Source organism: Oncorhynchus kisutch, linkage group LG30 (genome assembly GCF_002021735.2).
Source record: "Oncorhynchus kisutch isolate 150728-3 linkage group LG30, Okis_V2, whole genome shotgun sequence".
NCBI lineage: Eukaryota > Metazoa > Chordata > Actinopteri > Salmoniformes > Salmonidae > Oncorhynchus > Oncorhynchus kisutch.
In genome coordinates, this window is record NC_034203.2 from 18,009,705 (window position 1) to 18,032,761 (window position 23,057).

At 40.6% G+C, this 23,057-nt stretch overlaps 1 protein-coding gene across 4 annotated transcripts in view; it reads left to right on the top strand.

The window, feature by feature from the left end:
* LOC109875289 (receptor-type tyrosine-protein phosphatase N2-like) overlaps positions 1 to 23,057 on the top strand; it is a 144,708-nt gene that overhangs the window by 99,977 nt on the left and 21,674 nt on the right. For all 4 annotated transcript variants that reach the window (XM_020467592.2, XM_031809922.1, XM_031809921.1 and 1 more), the window contains one exon: positions 17,624 to 17,836. In XM_020467592.2, the coding sequence (XP_020323181.1) occupies positions 17,624 to 17,836 (213 nt within the window). The remainder of the gene's footprint in view (positions 1 to 17,623; positions 17,837 to 23,057) is intronic.

The following is a 23,057-nucleotide window of genomic DNA, read 5'->3' on the forward strand; positions in this document are numbered from 1 at the left end:
GGGTCGTGGGGTGAGACAGGGATGCAGCTTAAGCCCCACCCTCTTCAACGAATTGGCGCGGGCACTAGAAAAGTCTGTAGCACCCGGCCTCACCCTACTAGAATCTGAAGTAAAATATCTAATGTTTGCTGATGATCTGGTGCTTATGTCACCAACCAAGGAGCGCCTACAGCAGCACCTAGATCTTCTGCACAGATTCTGTCAGACCTGGGCCCTGACAGTAAATCTCAGTAAGACCAAAATAATGGTGTTCCAAAAAAGGTCCAGTCGCCAGGACCACAAATACAAATTCCATCTATTTTGTGGCCTTTGAACACACAAAAAACTATACATACCTCGGCCTAAACATCAGCGCCACAGGTAACTTCCACAAAGCTGTGAACGATCTGAGAGACAAGGCAAGAAGGGCATTCTATGCCATCAAAAGGAACATAAATTTCAACATACCAATTAGGATCTGGCTAAAAATACTCTAATCAGTCATAGAGCCCATTGCCCTTTATGGTTGTGAGGTCTGGGGTCCTCTCACCAACGAAGACTTCACAAAATGGGACAAACACCAAATTGAGACTCTGCATGCAGAATTCTGTAAAAATATCCTCTGTGTACAGCGTAGAACACCAAATAATGCATGCAGAGCAGAATTAGGCCGATACCCACTAATTATCAAAATCCAGAAAAGAGCCGTTAAATTCTACAACCACCTAAAAGGAAGCGATTCCCAAACCTTCCATAACAAAGCCATCACCTACAGAGAGATGAACATGGAGAAGAGTCCCCTAAGCAAGCTGGTCCTGGGGCTCTGTTCACAAACACACCCCAAAGAGCCCCAGGACAGCAGCACAATTAGACCCAACCAAATCATGAGAAAACAAAAAGATAACTACTTGACACATTGGAAAGAATTAACAAAAAAAAACAGAGCAAACTAGAATGCTATTTGGCCCTAAACAGAGAGTACACAGTGGCAGAATACCTGACCACTGTGACTGACCCAAACTTAAGGAAAGCTTTGACTATGTACAGACTCAGTGAGCATAGCCTTGCTATTGAGAAAGGCCGCCGTAGGCAGACATGGCTCTCAAGAGAAGACAGGCTATGTGCTCACTGCCCACAAAATGAGGTGGAAACTGAGGTGCACTTCCTAACCTCCTGCCCAATGTATGACCATATTAGAGAGACATATTTCCCTCAGATAATACAGATCCACAAATAATTTTGAAAACAAATCTAATTTTGATAAACTCCCATATCTACTGGGTGAAATTCCACAGTGTGCCATCACAGCAGCAAGATATGTGACCTGTTGCCACAAGAAAAGGGCAACCAATGAAGAACAAACACCATTGTAAATACAACCCATATTTATGTTTATTTATTTTCCCTTGTGTACTTTAACCATTTGTACATTGTACAACACTGTGCAACACTGTGTATATATATATATATATATATATATATATATATATATATATATATATAATATGACAGTTGTAATGTCTTTATTGTTTTGAAACTTCTGTATGTGTAATGTTTAATGTACATTTTTATTGTTTATTTCACTTTTGTATATTATCTACCTCACTTGCTTTGGCAATGTTAACACGTTTCCCATGCCAATACAGCCCCTTGAATTGAATTGAATTGAATTTAGAGAGAAAGAGAGAGAGAGAGACATATAGAGAGAGAGAGACATATAGAGAGAGAGAGACATATAGAGAGAGAGAGACAGAGAGAGACAGAGAGAGACAGAGAGAGACAGAGAGAGAGAGACAGAGACATAGAGAGAGACAGAGACACAGAGACAGAGAGAGAGACATAAGGAGACAGAGACACAGAGAGAGAGACATAGAGACACAGAGAGAGAGACAGATGGAGAGAGAGAGAGAGACAGATGGAGAGAGAGACATAGAGAGACAGAGAGAGAGAGAGAGAGAGAGAGAGAGAGAGAGAGAGAGAGATCTCCCTCCAGCTTAACCTTGGTAGCTTTTATCAACTAATTACTAAAAAGATTTCATCATTGATGATGGCAATGATGGCAATACCACTATTCAGACCGCACCAGCAAACAGTCAATTTATCCCCCCACCCCAAAAAAAAGAAATCCTCTATTTCACAATGGACAGATTTATCATTAGGATCACAGTGAAAAGATTTAAACGTTGATGGAGTTTTATCTGTTTCCTCTCAAAGGGCATCTCTAAAATACACCCCTGTAGGATAGGAAGGTCTCTGTGGAGATGAGGCACATCTACTACCAAGAGATACATTTCAAATGAGTAGCTAATAATCAAATCTTTCCATTTGAATACACATAAACAACCAAAGTAGAACAGGCATGCCCCATGAAATGAGCAAAAGCCCAAATGTGATGGATGAATACCTGTCTGAGGTATCTGTCACAAGTGACTGATTGTGTATCAATTATAAATGCATAAGGAGAAATTTGATTAGAATGTTTTTTAAATGAAAATCGAAGGTTCAGGAGTTTCTCACCTCCCCTCCTCCCTTTCAGTCAATGACTAATGAAAGAAAGGCTTCAGCACATTTTTGTTTTCGTGGCAACATTTATTTGGAATATTATTCATTTTTCATTTTCATATTTAAATGTATTTGAATTGCACATTGCAGAGCTAGAGCAAGATGGCTATACTGTGCTGTAACATGCTTCTTAGACCTGAACAAAGTCTACAAATTCACATGCTCGCTTAAGGGTACAGAGTCTTCATGTAAAAAGAGTATCAAGCTCAGAAGCTAATCCTAGTTTCTTATCCCTACACCCTGTCCTGACATTCCCCCATGTTGCTGTGTGTGTGTGTGCCAGCCCATTACCATTGGCCACCCTTCCTCAGATTAGCACTAATTAAACTGTGAAATCAGAGCCATTTCCTTAAGTCACTCAGTACACCATGAGACATGAGCCTGGCTAGAGAGAGGGGTGGCGAAGGGGACAGCTCGGGCTCAAGCACCCTGGCCCACTGCCACTCTCCCCTCCCTACCCCTCAGAGACATGTATGCATCCCAAATGGCACCCAATTCCGAGTAGTGAACTATACAGTTTAGTCATTAAGCAGACACTCTTATCCTGAGTGACTTACAGGAGCAATTAGGGTTAAGTACCTTGCTCAAGGGAACATCAACAGATTATTCACCTTGTCGGCTCTGTGATTCGAACCAGCGACCTTTTGGTTACCGGCCCAACGCCCATAACCGCTACATAGTGCAGGTAGTCTAGTGGCGTTTTATGCCGGTAACCAAAAGGTTGCTGTTTCGAATCGCCATGCCGACTGTTGATGTGACCTTGAGCAAGGCACTTAACCCTAATTGCTCCTGTAAGTCGCTCTGGATAAGAGTGTCTGTCTGCTAAATGACTGTAATGTAGATACAGAGCCGTTTGGAAAGCATCCATAAGCTGCTTGCCTCGAAGACATTTTGATTTGAGGGCGGGTCAAACTGGTGTTTTGAGGGGTGTGGTGGGTGGGGTTGGGAGGGGCCCCAGGGGGTGGGGGTGAGGGGGGTGTTGTAGTCATGACAATAACATGGGCCTGTTCCAGAGGGGGTGCATCTAATGATGAATAATTATGCAAGCATTTAGTGGTTTCCATTTTTCCCCCCTCCCGTTGTGAAAAATATGACCTCCCCCCTGACTCATAGTGTTTAAAAAAACTAAAATGACTTTGATAAATGGCGACAAAATTTTTGCGAAAAACGTGCAACAGTGTTTCCCTCTGGCTGTGTTAGGAGGCAATTTTGTTACTAGTGCTCTCAGGTCATTAGTGTATAATACTCACCCAGTTGATGGTTTTCTTCTGCGCCCAATGTGGCTAATAAGACAACGCCAGCGACATGCACACTACATTAATGACACTATGAGGGTCAGTTGATGAATACATGTCTGTACTAAGAGGTGGCCTATCCTATCTCAGTTACAGTGCGAGACAGTTAAGGAGTTCTCTGTAGCTCAGTTTGTAGAGCATGGCTTTATTCGATTCGTGGGACCACCCATATGTAAAATGTATGTAAGCGTGACTGTAAGTCGCTTTGGATAAAAGCATCTGCTAAATAGCATACACTACCGCGCTAAAGTTTTAGAACACCTACTCATTCAATGGTTTTTCTTTATTTTCTACTATTTTCTACATTGTAGAATAATAGTGAAGACATCAAAACTATGAAATAACACATATGGAATCATGTAGTAACCAAAAAAGTGTTAAACAAATCTAAATATATTTTATACTTGAGATTCTTCAAATAGCCTTTGCCTTGATGACAGCTTTGCACACTCTTGGAATTTTCTCAATTATACATTGTGTATAACAAATCATTATTTATTTTCCTCTCTTTGTTTCTGTAAGTTGAATTATATTTTAGCTTAATTTGAGAGTTATTGTATTCCTTCCTGTATTTCAGTGAGACTTCTCACATGTTTAGAATAGAATAGCATCATTTCTCCTTGGGTCCTGGATACAATATATGACTAACAGCTGAAACAGGCCACCTCACTGACAACAGCACAGCACATCCCCGGCTAGCCACCTCTAACATTATGCTAGTGAAATGTATCGGATAATGGATATCCTTTCAAGGTTTTTTCCGTTCACTCCGGCAGATACTCATGTATTCAGTCAAAAGACACTTGGGAGGGAAAACGTCTTCTCCCAACAAGCAACTATTTTCAGAATTCGAATTGTGTTCATACCGTACATAGAGCTTTTCAACATAGAGCATGCACTCCCACACACACATACACACACAACCCCCACCACACACACACACCACCCCACACAGAACACACACACCACCCCTCACACACAAACGTGGCAGTAACGGATGTGTGGGGGTTCAATCCGAAGGATAAGATGGGCGGTGACAGGCGTACCATTCACCTTGATCACCGGCATGTTGTTGGCTTTGATCTGTGCTGCATGCTAACGAATGGGCTTTTAGCTAGAGAATAATGAGGAAGACGCTTTTAACAAGCTCATCTTAGAGGAATATTGGTGATTACATGCGGTAGGATAGGCTGCTGTTGGAAACGAGCTTTGGAGGCTCAGTGCATGCTGTTGTTTGTGCGGATATGTATGTGTGACAGTGAGAACATTAGCAGTGTTGTTTCACTCACGCACACACATAATTCATACAATACCACAACACATATTTATTATTCATAGGTTTGTTTATTTGAGTGAAATGCCCCCATTCTATTTTGGCCTGTGTTTGGTAATGCAGAGTTAAAGAGGGCTGCAGGCGTTTTTATCTAGTGAAGAATGTAACTACAGTTGCTGAATGTACAGTGTAGATGCTATTAATGATTCATCACAATATTTCAAAGGCTGTAGCAAAATTGTGTTGTGCTTTATACAATACATATAATTACATTTCCATTGGACAACATCAGTAAGAATGTTGAAACACCCTTACTGTAGATGCGTTGTATAGAATTGACAAGACGTAGAATAGAGAATAGATTATGTATATTATTTGTGTTGGAGTTACTGAAGACCTTTGGCTGCAGTTTGGTTCTGCCACAACGCTTTCCTGACCAATTCACTGTTTGTACCAGCCACCTGGCCAAGAAAGCAATGGCATTTTGAGGAGCTCTCTCTCTCTCGCTCTTTGTCTGTGAATACACAGAGACATTTTTTTCTTCCCTGGGCATCAAAACAACCTTTCTTTTCTCTTTTCTCCCTGCCATCAATAGGAGCGGCAGCTGACTCTTCAAGCTCAATGCATCACGTCTGTCTGCCTCCACAGCAATCACCTTCATCACGAATCAGTCTCAGACAGGGAGAATGCCTCAAAGCCTCTAAAATGAATTGTCTCTTTTTGTTCGAGGCAGACTGAAGGGATTGTGATAACAATAAGGTCCCCCACAATTATACTCTTTTTTTTTTACATCTGGTACCACCACTACTACTATTTCTACCACTTCTACCACTAGTGCCACCACTACTTCCACCAATACCTACTACTACTACTACCATTATTACCACTACTACTACGTCTACTACTACTTCTACCGCTACTACTTGTACCACTACTTATTCTACCAATACTACTTCTACTAACATTACTACTACTACCACTACTACTACCACAAATACTTCTACCACTAATACTTCTACCACTACTTATTTTACCACTACTACTTCTACTACCATTACTACCACTACCACTACTTCCACTACCACTACTACTTCTACTACCATTACTACTACTACTACTACTACTGCCACTACCATTACTACCACTACTACTACTACTACTACTACTACCACTACTACTTCTACCACTAATACAACTACTTATTCTGCCAATACTACTACTACTACCATTACTACCAGTTCTACTACTACTTCTACCTCTACTTATTCCACCACTACTACTTCTACTACCATTACTAGTTCTACCACTACTACTACCACTACCACTACTACTACCACTACCACCAACACCACTATCACTATTACTACTACTACCACTATCACTAATATCACTACTACCAGTACTACTACTACTACCACTACTACTACCACTAATACTTCTACCACTACTTATTTTACCACTACTACTTATATTACCATTACTACCAATACTACTACTACCACTACTACTACTATTTCTACAACTTCTACCACTAATACCACTACTTCTTCCACCAATACTACTACCACTACTACTATTTATACTTCTACCTCTACTACTACCACTACTACTTCTAATACTTCTACCACTACTTATTCTATCAATACTACTTCTACTAACATTACTACTTCTACCACTACTACTACTACTACTACCACTATTACCACTACTACTTCTACCACTAATACAACTACTTATTCTGCCAATACTACTACTACTACCTTTACAACCAGTTCTACTACTACTTCTACCTCTACTTATTCCACCACTACTACTTCTACTACCATTACTAGTTCTACCACTACTACTACTACCACTACCACTACTACTACCACTACCACCAACACCACTATCACTATTACTACTACTACCACTATCACTAATATCACTACTACCAGTACTACTACTACTAACACCACTACTACTACTACCACTACCACTACTACTACCACTACTACTACCACTAAGACTTCTACCACTACTTATTTTACCACTACTACTTCTATTACCATTACTACCACTACTACTACTACCACTACTACAACTATTTCTACAACTTCTACCACTAATACCACTACTTCTTCCACCAATACTACTACCATGACTACTATTTCTACTTCTACCTCTACTACTACCACTACTACTTCTAATACTTCTACCACTACTTATTCTATCAATACTACTTCTACTAACATTACTACTTATTCCACCACTACTACTACTACCACTACCACTGCCACTACTACTTCTACCACTACTTCTACTACCACTACTACTTCTACTGCCATTACTACCACTACTACTACTACTACTACTACTACTACTACTGACACTACCATTACTACTACTACCACCACTACCACCACTACTACTACCATTACTACCACTACTACTTCTACCACTAATACAACTACTTATTCTGCCAATACTACTACTACTACCATTACTACCAGTTCTACTACTACTTCTACCACTAATACTTCTACCACTACTACTTCTACTACCATTACTACCACTACCACTACCACTACCACTACCACTACCACCAACACCACTATCACTATTACTACTACTACCACTACCACTACTACCAGTACTACTACTACCAGTAGTACTACTGCTACCACTATCACTACTACCACTACTACTACCACCACTACTACTACTACCACTACTAACACTACTACCACTACTAACACTACTACTACTACTACTACCACTACAACCACTACTACCACTACTACTACCACAAATACTTCTACCACTAATACTTCTACCACTACTTATTTTACCACTACTACTTCTACTACCATTACTACCACTTCTATTACTACTTCTACCGCTAATACTTCTACCACTGCTTATTCCACCACTACAACTTCTACTACCACTACTACTACCATTACTAGTTCTACCACTACTACTACCACTACCACTACCACTACCACCAACACCACTATCACTATTACTACCACTATCACTAATATCACTACTACCAGTACTACTACTACCAGTACTACTACTACCACTACCACTAATACTTCTACCACTACTTATTTTACCACTACTATTTCTATTACCATTACTACCACTACTACTACCACTACTACTACTATTTCTACAACTTCTACCACTAATACCACTACTTCTTCCACCAATACTACTACCACTACTACTATTTCTACTTCTACCGCTACTACTACCACTACTACTTCTACCACAAATACTTCTACCACTACTTATTCTATCAATACTACTTCTACTAACATTACTACTTCTACCACTACTACTACCACTACTACTATCACTACTACCACTACTACTACCACAAATACTTCTACCACTACTTATTCCACCACTACCACTACTACCACTACTACTTCTACCACTAATACTTCTACCTCTACTACTTCTACTACCATTACTACCACTACTACTACTACTACTGACACTACCATTACTACTACTACCACTGCTACCACCACTACCACTACTACTACTACTACCATTACTACCACTTCTACTACTACTTCTACCACTAATACTTCTACCACTACTACTTCTACTACCATTACTACCACTACCACCAATACCACTATCACTATTACTACTACTACTACCACTACCACTACTACCAGTACTACTACTACCAGTAGTACTACTGCTACCACTACCACTACTACTACTACCACTACTACTACCACTACTACCACTACAACTACTACTACCACCACTACCACTACTACTACTACTACTACCACTACTACCACTACCACTACCACTACTACCACTACCAGTACCACTATCACCACTAATACTACTACTACTACCACTACCACCACTACTACTACCACCACTACTACTACCACCACTACTACCACTACTACTACTACTACTGCTACTACTACCACTACTACTACTACTACCACTACTACCACTACCACTACTACCACTACTACTGCTACTTCTACTAGTAGTACTACCACTAAATCCTACATTCTGGAAACAATTGATGCTTATAACCATGGAATAAAGGGTGTGACTGTGTAAGAATTGATCATTCATGATCATTTGATTCTTTATTTGAGAATTAATTGTGAGAAAATAACTATTATTCCAAGGTGGCCCTGTTATTTTATTCTCTTCTGCAAAGTGATGATCAAAATTGAAAGGATAGAGTATGTTTCAGATGTAAATTAAACCCTACGTTATTAACCCTCTTTTTAAAAGGAATGATTATGTGAAAAACCAAGGTCTATGTGACCTGGGTTGTGAAATCAAGCACACAGCATGAAATGCTCTATTTGGGTTGAAATCCTGGAGACGCCTGTCAGACTACAGACTGAGCCTGAACCCAGCCAGTCTCTCCAGCGCACACACACACACACACACACACACACACACACACACACACACACACACACACACACTGGTTATGTGGGCTTGCTTGTCATGCAATTTTCCACCTTGTGAAGTGAGCTTAGGTAGGTGTGCCTGTATCCCAAATGGCACTCTGTGTCCTAAATAGTGCACTACTTTTGACCAGGTCTCACAAAAGTAGTGCACTATATAGGGAATAGGGCACCATTTGGGATGCAGACACACCTACCTAAGCTCACTTCACAAGGTGGAAAATTGAGCAGCGTGAAGAAGCACCCGGACTCCAGAGGAAAAAGGCTTCCTTAGCTTGCTTATTCTCTCTGTGTCCAAGCCTTTTCACTATCACTATAGAGCCCCTCTGCCCATATGACATGCCTCGTCACAGTTGGTTTGTCAGCAGCAGAGAGAGGATGTGGAGGCCACTGGCCAGATGTTATTTATGCGTAATAATGTACTGTAGCCTATCTTGCAGGTGTCATTAAGGTTAGCTATGGGCCCTGGTCAAAAGTAGTGCACTATATAGGGAATAGGGTACCATTTGAGACATATTCAGGCTTTTGCGTTGCACGTTTGTTTTGATCGTAATACCAAGAGACACGGGGGGTTGTGGGGGATGGGAAATGAGTGGTGTCTAAAAGGTGGACAGATTAGTTTGGTGGTCCACTACTGAATTTGTGCTGTCAGCTTGGCAAAAGAAGTTACACTGAAACCTAGTTTTCCCATTGAAGGATATTAGTCTTGGTGCACAGTCTCTCATTTCACTGGTTAGGCTCAAACAAATGGAAATGTGAAAAGAAAACGAATTGCCGTAGCATCATGGACACGAGAGGTCACGGAACTTACCGCTTTTGGTACCTCAGTTGGAGAGGAAGCTATTGGATAGTAAATAAATAACCATTCATACATTCCAATATATTTTCGCCTTTTTTAACTCTGTTTAATCCACCACATATGCTCTTCTTACTTTAGCGTTTTAAGATGCTGCTTAGAGGGAGAAAAACCCTGGGCTAGCCAGCCTATCCTAATGGAAAGTGTTTGCATGCTGCTAAGGGGGAAATGAGATATTGGAGCTGTAAGCTGTAGCTGGCTGTGGCGTCCTTTCTGTTTGTCCGATTGCAGCCCGGTGCAGAGTGAAAGCGCCCGGTTTTGTCCCTGTGCTGAGCCTGTCACCTCCAGCTGTCACACAGGAGAACAATGGACCAACACAGGAGGAGTTGGGCCTGAATAGAAAGATAAACTGAAGAGTCCTACCAAGTCTTGTCGTCTGCATTAGACAGGATCTCCTTCCCTCCTGTTCTAAGGCTGTGTCCCAAATGACACCCTTTCCCCTATATAGTGCACTACTTTTGACCAGAGGTGTGCACAATATTTTACCAGATGTCAAAAGTAGTGCAATGTGTAGGAAAAAGGATGCCATTTGTGACGTTCTTTAACCCTTTCTCTCCCCTCTGATCCACGTGCCCCCCCCCCTCCTGGTTTCTCAGACCCAGCCACCCAGCCTTCCTTCCCCCATGTTTTCTGCAGCTGTTGCCCTCCATAGGATCAGCCCTTTCTGTGATAATAACTAATTAGCAGTATGTGTTGATTGGTTTTTGGAGGGATGTTTGTCCCTGTGTGTACTGTAGCGAAATAAGTCTCTGATCCCTCTCTCTACATACCTAGGTATTTTGAGGATAGGACACTGTGAGTCACTACTGCAGTGCATGGTCAAGGCTGGCAAATGCAATACCAAAATCAGATACATCGTTTTGTGTCGGCAGGACTGACACAAGACAGCAGGAATGAATAATGGTTGTCAAGTTTTACTTTTAATGATGGAAATATTATATATTTTTCTACAGATGAATGATAAGGTAGGCTACAGTATAAGTAACATAGTAGGCTTACTGTAAATCTGGGGATAACATGTACAGAGTAAGCTATAGCCTACAGTTGAACAACTAAAGGATGATTCTCAACCCATAGGAACAAAAAATAATAATATATATATATATGTGTGTGTGTGTGTGTGTGTGTGTGTGTGTGTGTGTGTGTGTGTGTGTGTGTGTGTGTGTGTGTGTGTGTGTGTGGTTCAACCCATTTATTTCCAATAATTGAATATCCAAGAAAGAAACTAAATAAATATAACAATTGTACAAATGAGAGGCAGGCAAGCGCAGGATCCATTCATATTCCCGACAAGCTTTTCAACAGCCAGCTCTGAGCTCTCCTCAAGCTTTCGCTACACAGTCGGCAACATGTGGAGGCATCACCATAGCAACCATTGGATGTGACATGTGGTACAGACAGGGACCCGAGGGCCGCTGAATATAAGGAGGGGCTCGATCCCCTACTTTGTCCAAAGCGAATAAATCATCACCCACACACATCTCCGCCACTCCTTTCCGCGGGAGTAGCGTGCTGGTATGGTTGAGGTTTCTCTAAAGAGTTTGTCAAGGAAAAAATAGCTATTGGTGTATTTTATTTTTCTCCAAGCTTTCACCTCATTTGAGGAGAAGGCTTACCGGTCAGGGCAACCGCTGCCGTGCGCCTTTGTCACGGCTGAATTGAATGGAAGAGAGAGACTGTGAACTTTTGAAAGACGAAAGAACGGAGTGAGAGTCATTCACGCTGATGTTACCGCCGCTGCTAGTGTCTATGCAGCGACTGCCGTGTCGTGCGTGCTCTCGGATGGAATAGCTGAAGCTCAAGGAATCTCTGTAACATCTCAACATGAATTTGGGGTAAATACTCGTATCAGATTAGGCGACGCATTATTGCAACACCGCTTGGGTTCACTTCTCTCTATCTCGAGATATCTCATGTTCAGCAAGTGCATGTGGTCTATTGGTGATAATCATCCAAATGGACTTGGATAAGATTATTTTGATTGTGTTCGAGTTCATATACTTATCTATTAACCTATTTTGTTTTGTCATACATAGGCTATAGCCTGCTGGTCTTTTTGGATAATTGCGCATTACGCATAACGTTGTTGTATTTCATATGGTGAACATGCCTAATCCTCTGTTGGTATCAGTATATATTAATTAACCATAACCTGAAATATAAATTCAGTAGGCTCGTATTTGTTATTTATTTCTCTCACATTTCGACCTATTTTGACCACTCTTCTATAGAAATCTGAAGTTAATGCGCGGTGCACTGTGTAGCCTACCTGGAGTTTACGCATTAAGAAGATTGACGGCTCACAGTTGCCAGGGGTCAACTCAGTGCATATTTCTGTAGCCTAGACACAGTCTTTTATATTTGAATCAAAACTGTTCAAAAATGTAATTTTGGGGTGGTTATTTTTGGTTATCTAGTCTATTTATTATGTGTTATTCTGATATATTGAAGTGAACAGACCTTATTGAAATATAGAACAGCTATTATGCCTGCAATGGTGGCACTTCATGTATGGAGAATTTACTTGTTTTAATGGTGTGTACAAATGATTAATTTGGAGGACCATCATGCATCACAATATGAGTGTACATATCAACGTTATAGGCTATCTATGTTTGCCAGTTTGGCGGACTGAGATCCAAAGAACTGAATAGAATGGAAACAACTTCCACTAGAGTAGGCCTATATATATATGTATATATATATATATATATATAATGTGTGTGTGGATATATATATGTATATATAATATGATTGATATGTGTGGTAAATTGTGTTAACAATTTATACACTAGTGAATCGTTAAATTATTCTCTTGAAAAGTGTGTGTGTGTGTGTGTGTGTGTGTGTGTGTGTGTGTGTGTGTGTGCATGCCTGTTTGCTGAAAGGTTTTGTAAATGGGGGTGAACTTTTCAAAGGCATTGTATTATCCGAGGTTAGGGAGAGATCATTGTTTCCTCACAGTAGCTGGCTGAAAACAATAGTTAGACGCCTCTCTCCCCCTGACCTTTATTCAATGATTTAGAATAAGCCAGAGCTGTAGAAATCCATCTGCCTTTTGTCTAAGGTAGCCTCACTAATCTTTCATACCCCCTCACCAAGCCAACCAACATCCCTCAACCCAGTCCCTCTCTCTATGCCTTCTAGTTCACATACTAGAATTTAAAAACTATAAGGGCTGGATGGGATTTACTCGGAGGGGTCTCTAATTTTATAAGAGAGAAGAAGAGACCTGGGTTTCAATATGACTCCCTGTTAAAATAAAGGTGAAATAATGGTGAAAATAAATCCATGTTTTTAAGCCTATGGAATTGAAGAGTTTTAGTGACTTTATTTTGTATGTCCCGCTATAGAACAGAATTCAGACCTTGCTTAATTAACAGTTTTCTCTCATCATACTGTAAACCTGTATAACCTATGGATTGTATGATAAATACACTTGTCTTTTATATGCTGACAATTTTACAGCAATAATACATACATTTGAACAAGTGCATCTGCATACATTCTGCATGGTTTTTCATTTCAACAACCCTCGGATCATTAAGTATCGTTTCCCTCTCTTTCTTCAGATTATTGTAGCCTATAAACTATTGTTTCTCTCGGGAGAATCAGTGTTATTTTGGGCACACTCACCTACATCTGATATGTGTTGAAATGAAAAGCTTGACCCCAGAGTGTGCAGCATCCATCCTTGACGGCTATGCTAATGCTTTTTCTCCAATGCATGCTGAGGAGGAGCTGTGTATGTCAGATCACGTTTGCCTATGTGAAATTGAAATTTGCAAGTACAATTGCTTCAGGACAGATGGACAATAGACCTCTCGGCATGAAAGGAACTCCCTTCCCCTTTGCTATCTGAGACCATTTTTTCAGCTTAATCATTATTTTTTTTGCATGCATGCATTAAGCAGTGTTGAAACAAAATATTTTTGGCCTACAATTGAGCTAGGCAAGTGTAAGTTAAAAACCCAGTTAGCTAAGTGATCCATATTATGTAAAACATTAGATATCAGACTACAAATGGTCTTCATACCACATTTGTTTGCAAGGAAATGTGTGTCAATTTCAGAAAAACAATTTTATAATGATTTTACATATAATGATATTTTTTTCACATTTGTATTTATTTTTGTATCTATTTTTGTATCACCAAACATAATTAAGAAATGCAATTTTTGGGGCATTTCTTTCCATATATAATGGGATTTAATCTTACACAGCCCTCTGTGCGTCAAGATGTTGCCATGTCATTTGATTGAAAGTGCTAAGCCTTTGGAGAGAGAGGCGGAAAGGAAGGCCCTGGAGCTGCAATATTGAAGAGAAGATTCTGCCTTTTTGTCTGTTTGGCTGGCCTGCCTGGTAATATCTATTTTATGCTTCCTTTATACTGTACCAATGAAAAGGTCAAACATTCTCTTGTTGTGGTATTTTTTTTTGTAGATGCATAAAAAAAATTCGGCCTTCAGATAATAATCACACACACGATACACATATTTACTTCGAACATTCTCCCTCAGCAAGCTTTTTGCTTTTCAATTATTCTATATTTTTTCTATGCCACAGCATCTGGTTCTGTGGTTCTGCACCACAAATCAGAATCTTAGCTCCTCATTTTTCATAGATGTGATTTAACGGCAAGCAGTTGAAGTCAGGCTACATTTGTTTGAATCAATAGAGAGGGCAGCATAAGCATCTGTCCAGTGAGGGAAGACTGAACAGTTACAGTTTGGAAACTAAGTATGGCTATTACTATCCAAGCAAGATGCCATTGATCCTTCTCTATGAAATTTAATTTGACAAAATAATGAAATTATTATAATCTTTTTTGGGGAGGGTGGCGGGGGTGGGGGTCGGTGGAAAAATATATTTTGCAGGAGATTACTGGAATCAAAGCAAGTGTGTCATGCAGTTCAAATGTATTATTAGTGAGTGTCTACAATAAACATTCTGCCCAGTTTATTTAGTCATATTTTTCTGGAAGATGCATCAGAGTGTTACGGTATTTTTTTCTCTCTCTGGGACTGAGAGAAGGTGAGTGGAAACACAATGCTTAGAATCTTTTAGAATTGAATCTTTAGAAAATAATATCATATTTTTTAGACTGAGAAGTGCTATTTTTCATCCGAGCGCTGAGGGCCTCGGTGAGACTGATAGAGAGGAGAGTTTCCCATTGTTTCCTTTTAACACAATCACATTACCATGCAACCAGGCTTTACAGTAGAGCTTAATGCTCCCAGGCAAATTGGACCCCACAAAGCATTGGGAAACTGTTGTCTCCCTTTGTAGAGCTTTCTGCATCCGTTCTTTTAAGGTGCTGAAAACAGCCAGCTATGAATGAAATCAGAGGGAATAGATCTATACCGTTTACTGTAGTGGCGGGGTACCCTGTCTCACAGCCTCACAACACAAGGCATTCCAGAACAATCCTTGTGCAGCATTCAGTGGCCACCCCTTCCAACCTTCCACCTCCTAGGGGCTTACACGTCTGTGACAAGCAGGCAGGCCCAAGCAGGGCCCATCTCACAATCTGTGTCCCAAATCACACCCTATTCCCTATACAGTCCACCACTTTGACCAAAGCCCTGGTCAAAAGTAGAGCTTATAGGGAATAGGGTGTGATTTGGGATGCTGCCACAGCCTTTTTTTAAACACACATTTCCATTAATTGGGATGCAGACTGGTCCGGCCCTAATCCCTACGACCCCTGGCCTGCCACCGACTGGCACACGTTCCACCAATATTTTCTTGCTAGGGCTTTATGATGCAGAGATAAAATGAGCCTGAACTTTAAATGAGGGCCTTGCTTTTCTGCAATGTAAGACAAGGTAGAAAATAGAATGTGGCAGGCTGAATACATAGCATAAAATGACTATTAGTACAAGATCATGAATAGCCTAGTCAGGCATTCATAATGGTGTGAGAGAGGGGGGTTGTAAATGCATTTTTTTGTAACACTACAAAGAGGATGTAAAAAATAATAAGAAAAAAAAATGGTTTGCTAATTATTCCTGTCTTGAAGCAAGCAGCAGAGTCAAGCCAAGCTTTTTTCACTATTTATTTTTGATCATTCTGTAAAAAAAAAAGGGGGAATTGTTGATCTGGTAGTTGAGAGCTGCAAATTGCAATCCCGTCTCTTCACTCGTCCCCCCTGCTCCGTATTGTTGCTAACATCATTTATGCTGTCTCTAATGAGAGAGAATTATCAGGCTATTGTTGATTCACCGTGGCCGGGGCTTGTGTCCCAAATGGCACCCTATTCCCTATGGGCCCTGGTCACAGAAGTAGTGCACCATAAAGGGAACAGGGTGCCATTTGGGACATACCCCGGGTAGAATGGAACACAACCATTATCCCAGATCACTGGCCTCTGAAATGAACTCCATGTAGCAGTAAGATGGTCTGCTTTTAATGAACAACATAATGAATTTCCCTTCTTTATATGTTTTAGTGCATGTAGTGCTTTTTCCCTATGTAGCCTACTTGGGTATAGGTTTATATGGTGTTTGAATTGAGCACTCTGTCTATAGTGGGATTTCTTCCTAGCAATGTACTGTGTAAAATGAAGTAGGCTAAATGAATCCTAAAGTTTGCTTTAGATACGTGTTTGGCAGTGATTAAATGCTTGACAGGTTGTAGGTACTCGACAAGTCATTGGCTACTAGTCAAATGTCCTTCTGTTTGTAATGATGTCATAGGAAAATGTCCTTCTGTTTGTAATGATGTCATAGGAGAATACAGCAGGAAAACTACTGTGTCAGGTGAAGCTAACAGTGGTTGGGTTAATACATTCTAAATATTTGTTATTTTATTCAATATATTCCTTAATAATCTACATTTTGGGGAGTTGATGTGTTCCGTGCACTATTGGACACATATGATGGAGCAAAAACACTTGATGATCAGATATTTTATCTGCAACTATATGCATACTTTAATATGTCCCACCAAAACATGTACAATTGTAGATCACTGGCTTATTGTCTCTAATGGATCAGGAAAATGTGTGAAGTCTGAAAACACAACGTCACCATTATATCATGTGTAATTCTCCACCCCCCCCCCCACCCCCACCTCTCTCTCTCTCATCCCTTCCTCTCCCTCTCTTTCTCCATCTCTCTCTCCCTCTCCCCCCCACCCTCTCTCACTCCTCCCTCCCTCACTCCATCTCTCTCTCCCTCTCTCTTTCCCTCACTCTCTTCTACAGAGAAGCCAGATCAGCCAGATTCCCACCAAGTACAGCGCAGCCGCGTCCGCCAAGTTCCTGATCCTGACAGTGGTGTCTATCCTTTGCATCGTGGCTGTGCTGCTGGCCTCCATCGTGGTCTACTGCCTCCGACACCACTCTTACCTCAAGCTCAAGGAGAAACTCACCAGCCTGGGAACAGACACAGGCAGCGATGCTACGTCCACCTATCAGGTAGGAGAATATATATCAGACGTTATGTTGTGTACACTTCACAGGAGGCTGGTGAGGGGAGGACGGCTCATATTAATGGCTGGAACGGAGCAAATGAAATGGCATCAAACACATGGTATTTGATACCATTGCAACTATTCTGCTCCAGCCATTACCACGAGACCATCCTCCCCAATTAAGGTGCCACCAACCTCCTGTGTTACACCTGTTTATCTACTTGTGGTTTGTGGTGTAATTTACTTTTTCATTTTTCATTTGTAGAGTAGTATGCATTTCTTCCATTCCTTTTTGAGCGTTTGGGAATTTGGAAAATGGAAAACGATATGAACCCAACAGGTTTGCGGGTGGCATTGTCTGTCTGTGCTGGTAGTCATTTCAATTCCCCTCTCTAACAGGTGTAATTATCCTACGGCCTGAAAGTCCAGTTGTGAAATTCAATTTATAGAATCCATTATTAAGTGCCTTTTTAAGCAAAGAATTAGATAGAAATTTCTGCCACTGACCATTCTCCCTGATCTGTTTAAATGAGAGTGGTCCTGTGAGCATTCATTTTAGAATGAGCAGGGCCACAGCCCTTCTCTTTGGTACTTACATTTTACAGCACTTTAGGTGCTGTCCTCAAGTCATTCTAATATGTATAAATAATACTAGCTTAGGGTATTCAACTTTAATGTTTCTTTCTACTTTCAAATATATTCTATTTGACTGTGACATATTTGGATGTATTTCATATTGACCAACAAGGTGGCTGGATAGTTTTATTAGTCTTAAATATTTTTCATAATCCACTTACTGCTGGGCTCCTGCACATTTCCGCTTAATTGATGTTTACTGGGCCTTTACAGACTTTGATTACGAGTCAGTAGCTTTTCCTAAGGCATTTAACACCTTGGCCATGCAACTTAAACCAATGCCAATATTGTATATTTTGATATTAAGTCATTTCACTAACATACTACACATGAAATTACAATACAATGCTTGGTTGTTATCCCTTTGCTGCTATGTTACACTCTCATAGTAGCTGTGTAGCATCCATCCTAAGGATATATAGAAGGATTCCCTTGACTGAATTGAGTGTGTGTGATTGTGTGTGTGTGTGTGTGTGTGTGTGTGTGTGTGTGTGTGTGTGTGTGTGTGTGTGTGTGTGTGTGTGTGTGTGTGTGTGTGTGTGTGTGTGTGTGTGTGCGCGCTGGCCCAGCACAAGGGAGCAGGGGACTCTTTAAAGCTACATGCAATTAAACCAGAAGGGTAGCAGCGGGCAGTTTGACGACCGTACTACACACACACATCACTGAGTCACACTTACATTCTCACAACCTCACTGCATGCTAATGACCCAGGCCCTGGGTGCGTCTGTCTGAGCCTCTGAGCCATGGTCACACACACACACACACACACACACACACACACACACACACACACACACACACACACACATATATATATATATCACAGAAATCTCTATGCCTTAGGTCTCAGCGTCTCTAAGTTGTCAGCCATATTGTCCTGTGATATGAAAATATGATGTTCAACTGGTTGACACTGAAAGAGAAACGCTTGATTGACAGGCTGCCTGCTGTCCCTATATTGTGGATGATGCCTGTCTGTCAGCCAGTCTCCAGTCCCCTGGATTTCCAAGAGAAACACGGGAACTGCCTGCTGAACAGTCTACTGAGGTTGATGTTATCCCTCTCTGGCCTTCTGCATCTCTCTCAATTCAATTCAAGGGGCTGTATTGGCATGGGAAACATGTGTTAACATTGCCAAAGCAAGTGAGGTTGATAATATACAAAAGTGAAATAAACAATAAAAATGAACAGTAAACATTACACATACAGAAGTTTCAAAACAATAAAGACATTACATAGGTCATATTATGTATATTTACAATCTCTCTCTCTCTCTCTCTCCACCATATTGAGTCAGAGGGCCTCTGTTTGTTTTAGCGCATGGGCAAAGCCTAATAAATAACATAAATACAAACTAATATTTCATGTAAATGCAACCCATTGTTTAATCTTGTTCCAAGTACATTTTTCACTTTTGAATTCCCACATTTCTAAAGCAATGAAACCAAATCCTTGTAAATCATGAAATTAAGTTGGTTAAAAATCAAGACATAATGACCTCAAGCACATTCTGTGCATAACACTTTTAGATATATTGGCCCCAATATTGGAAATCTAACAGGTGATTTTGTATCCACTGTCCCATTAAGCCACGCCTCCAAATATTTGAATAGGCTGCCACCGCTACATTTCCCACACCGCTACATTTCCCACACCGCTACATTTCCCACACCGCTACATTTCCCACACCGCTACATTTCCCACACCGCTACATTTCCCACACCGCTATAGACGACGGTTTGCCTGACAACGTCACAAAAATGATGTGCGCGCATTGCAGAGGCAGAAGGCTGTGTGTTTTTCTGATTCTGAACAGTCAGATAGCTGCCGTGTGGGGAATCGTAGGTTGGTTTCAGTTAGTTGTATTGTATTGTTGTATTGTTCTTGATGCCATGTCTTGTTTGGAGGTGACTTATGTCACAGCTATGCTAATATATACAATTCCCTAGCTAGCTAATCAACAGCTGTATTGATGTATTGTGCATTTTTTTTTAAATGTTTTCAATAAACATTTGGTGACTAAATATAGTTTACAACCTTGTCTGTTTTGCCGCCAAAGTTGCACACGCATCGGTTTTGTTGCTAAACAACCCACCCGTCTATGCAATGCGCATAAGGTGTTGAAAGCAAATAAGAAGCTTTTATTCAATAGAAAAAAATCACATTGATCGGTCAAATGAGTTATTTTATTTCAGACAAGTTGAATAGCATAGGTTGGTCGAACCAAAGCGTCATTTTGGATCATGCCATTCATGCCTTTACAGTGTAGTACACTATACAGGGAATGGGTTTCCATTTGAGATGCTACCATGGACTGGTGTTGGAGGCTCGCTAGTCTCTCAGTGACAGACTACGTCAACATAAATGGTACCATAGATCTGTCATGGTACAAAGGGATGCGTGAGATCACGAGCAGCTTTAGTTCCGGGGCTTATTTAGAAGAATCACGACTTCGCAGGTGTTAGCATCTTTCGAATTTCAGATTGGGAGGGGACATTTGGCCCAAAGACTTGCAAAGAGAGAGGGTGGGGCACTTTGTTCTGGTTCCGATCCTCGTTCTATCTCTTCTCTTAACACGTATGGACCCAGAACTTAATCGAGCTTCTGAACATTTACACAAGACTGGGTTTACCGAGATCAGAAGCTCGCATACACTGGCCACTCTTCACAGATACTTCCACTGCCCAGGATGGTATATGGTTGCTTCCCAAATGGTACCCTATTCCCTATTTAGTGATTTAGGGCTCTTGTGTCTTTCTGTCTGTGTATTTGAAATCAAATGATAGAAGATAATGATATTATTTTATGTCAGGCCAGACTTTATTTTGTGAGATAGCTAGTGCGTTCTGTATCATCTGAACCAAATGCATTGGAATACATTTCCATCATCTAATCGATTTTTACAAGGTAAACTTGAACAAAAAATCTGTGTTCAATTCCAGATTTTGAGAAATATTAGATTTACACATTCAGAGCTTGTTTTCAAACATCAGTTGAAGGAATGAATAATGTAACATCTGACAACTGTTCCAATGTCTGTCTCAGGCTCACACGTCAGAAAACAGATTTATCTATCAATCCAGGGTTTTTGTTTTGAGAATTTCTCCATATTCTGCAATATAACATGGAGATCAACCATATACAGTATAACAGACTGACACCAGGGGAGCATCCCAAATGGCACCCTATTCCCTACATAGGGCACTACTTTTGACAAGGCTCTGAAAAAACCAAGGTAATACACTATAGAGGGAATATGGTGCTATTTGGGACACAGCGCTGTTCATTTCTCCTTGGCCTGGGTAGTGCCATACTAAAGCTGTAAATAGGTCTTATTTAATTTAAACCTGACCTTGGTGGAACGTTTTTCTTTTTCCTCCTCGTCTGTTTCATTTGGGTTTTTAGCAGGCAGCTAATTGAATATCTCAGGGGAGGCCATTTTCATATGGGGCCTTTTTAATTAGGACTGATGGTGGTAACCACCAAGTCCACCCTGTAGAGTTGTTGGAATGTGAATGTTACAGCCTGCGGTAATGGTGCGGCTGTCTGGCTGTCTGGAATGGAGCTGTAGCAGAGGGATGGGGGAGAGGAGAGGCAGGCCTTACCTGGTGGCTGCTGGGAAAGACAGGCAGGCAGGCAGACAGACTGACAGATTTTGTAGAATTGAGTTGTTATAAGCCACTCGACTTATAGCATGTTAATAGATTGGAAATATGACGGGCTGGATTCCTGTATTTCTCTATAATGTGATTCCTGTATTTCTCTATAATGTGATTCCTGTATTTCTCTATAATGTGATTCCTGTATTTCTCTATAATGTGATTCCTGTATTTCTCTATAATGTGATTCCTGTATTTCTCTATAATGTGATTCCTGTATTTCTCTATAATGTGATTCCTGTATTTCTCTATAATGTGATTCCTGTATTTCTCTATAATGTGATTCCTGTATTTCTCTATAATGTGATTCCTGTATTTCTCTATAATGTGATTCCTGTATTTCTCTATAATGTGATTCCTGTATTTCTCTATAATGTGATTCCTGTATTTCTCTATAATGTGATTCCTGTATTTCTCTATAATGTGATTCCTGTATTTCTCTATAATGTGATTCCTGTATTTGTTTTGTATATTTTTCTATAATGATATTATATGTACTTAAACTGAAGCTGAGTGGTAGCACACCATATACTCGTTCCAGTGAATGGTACTGAGGGAATGGGTTCTGGTAAAACAAAGACAGACCTAATTGCCATGGTTATGGCTTGGAAAGCCAGTGGATCAATGTCACAGGGAGGATAAGGATAAATAGTGAGATAAGATATCAACTGTAATGAAATTGCTTGTGATGTCACTCACAGCCAGTGTTAATCATTGTTATCGCTCTCCTAATGACTGGAGCATGTGCAGCTCGACGTCCTCTGGCTACATCCCCAGCTGCATTAGATCGCTGCTCCCCGACAGACATCCTCATTCGGCCGTGACTGAGAAAAATGATCATTTCAACTCATGGAGTAAACGTTATAACTGTTTCAGTATTTCTTAAATATTTCTCGAATAATACTTCAGTATTACTGAAAGAGCAGGTTG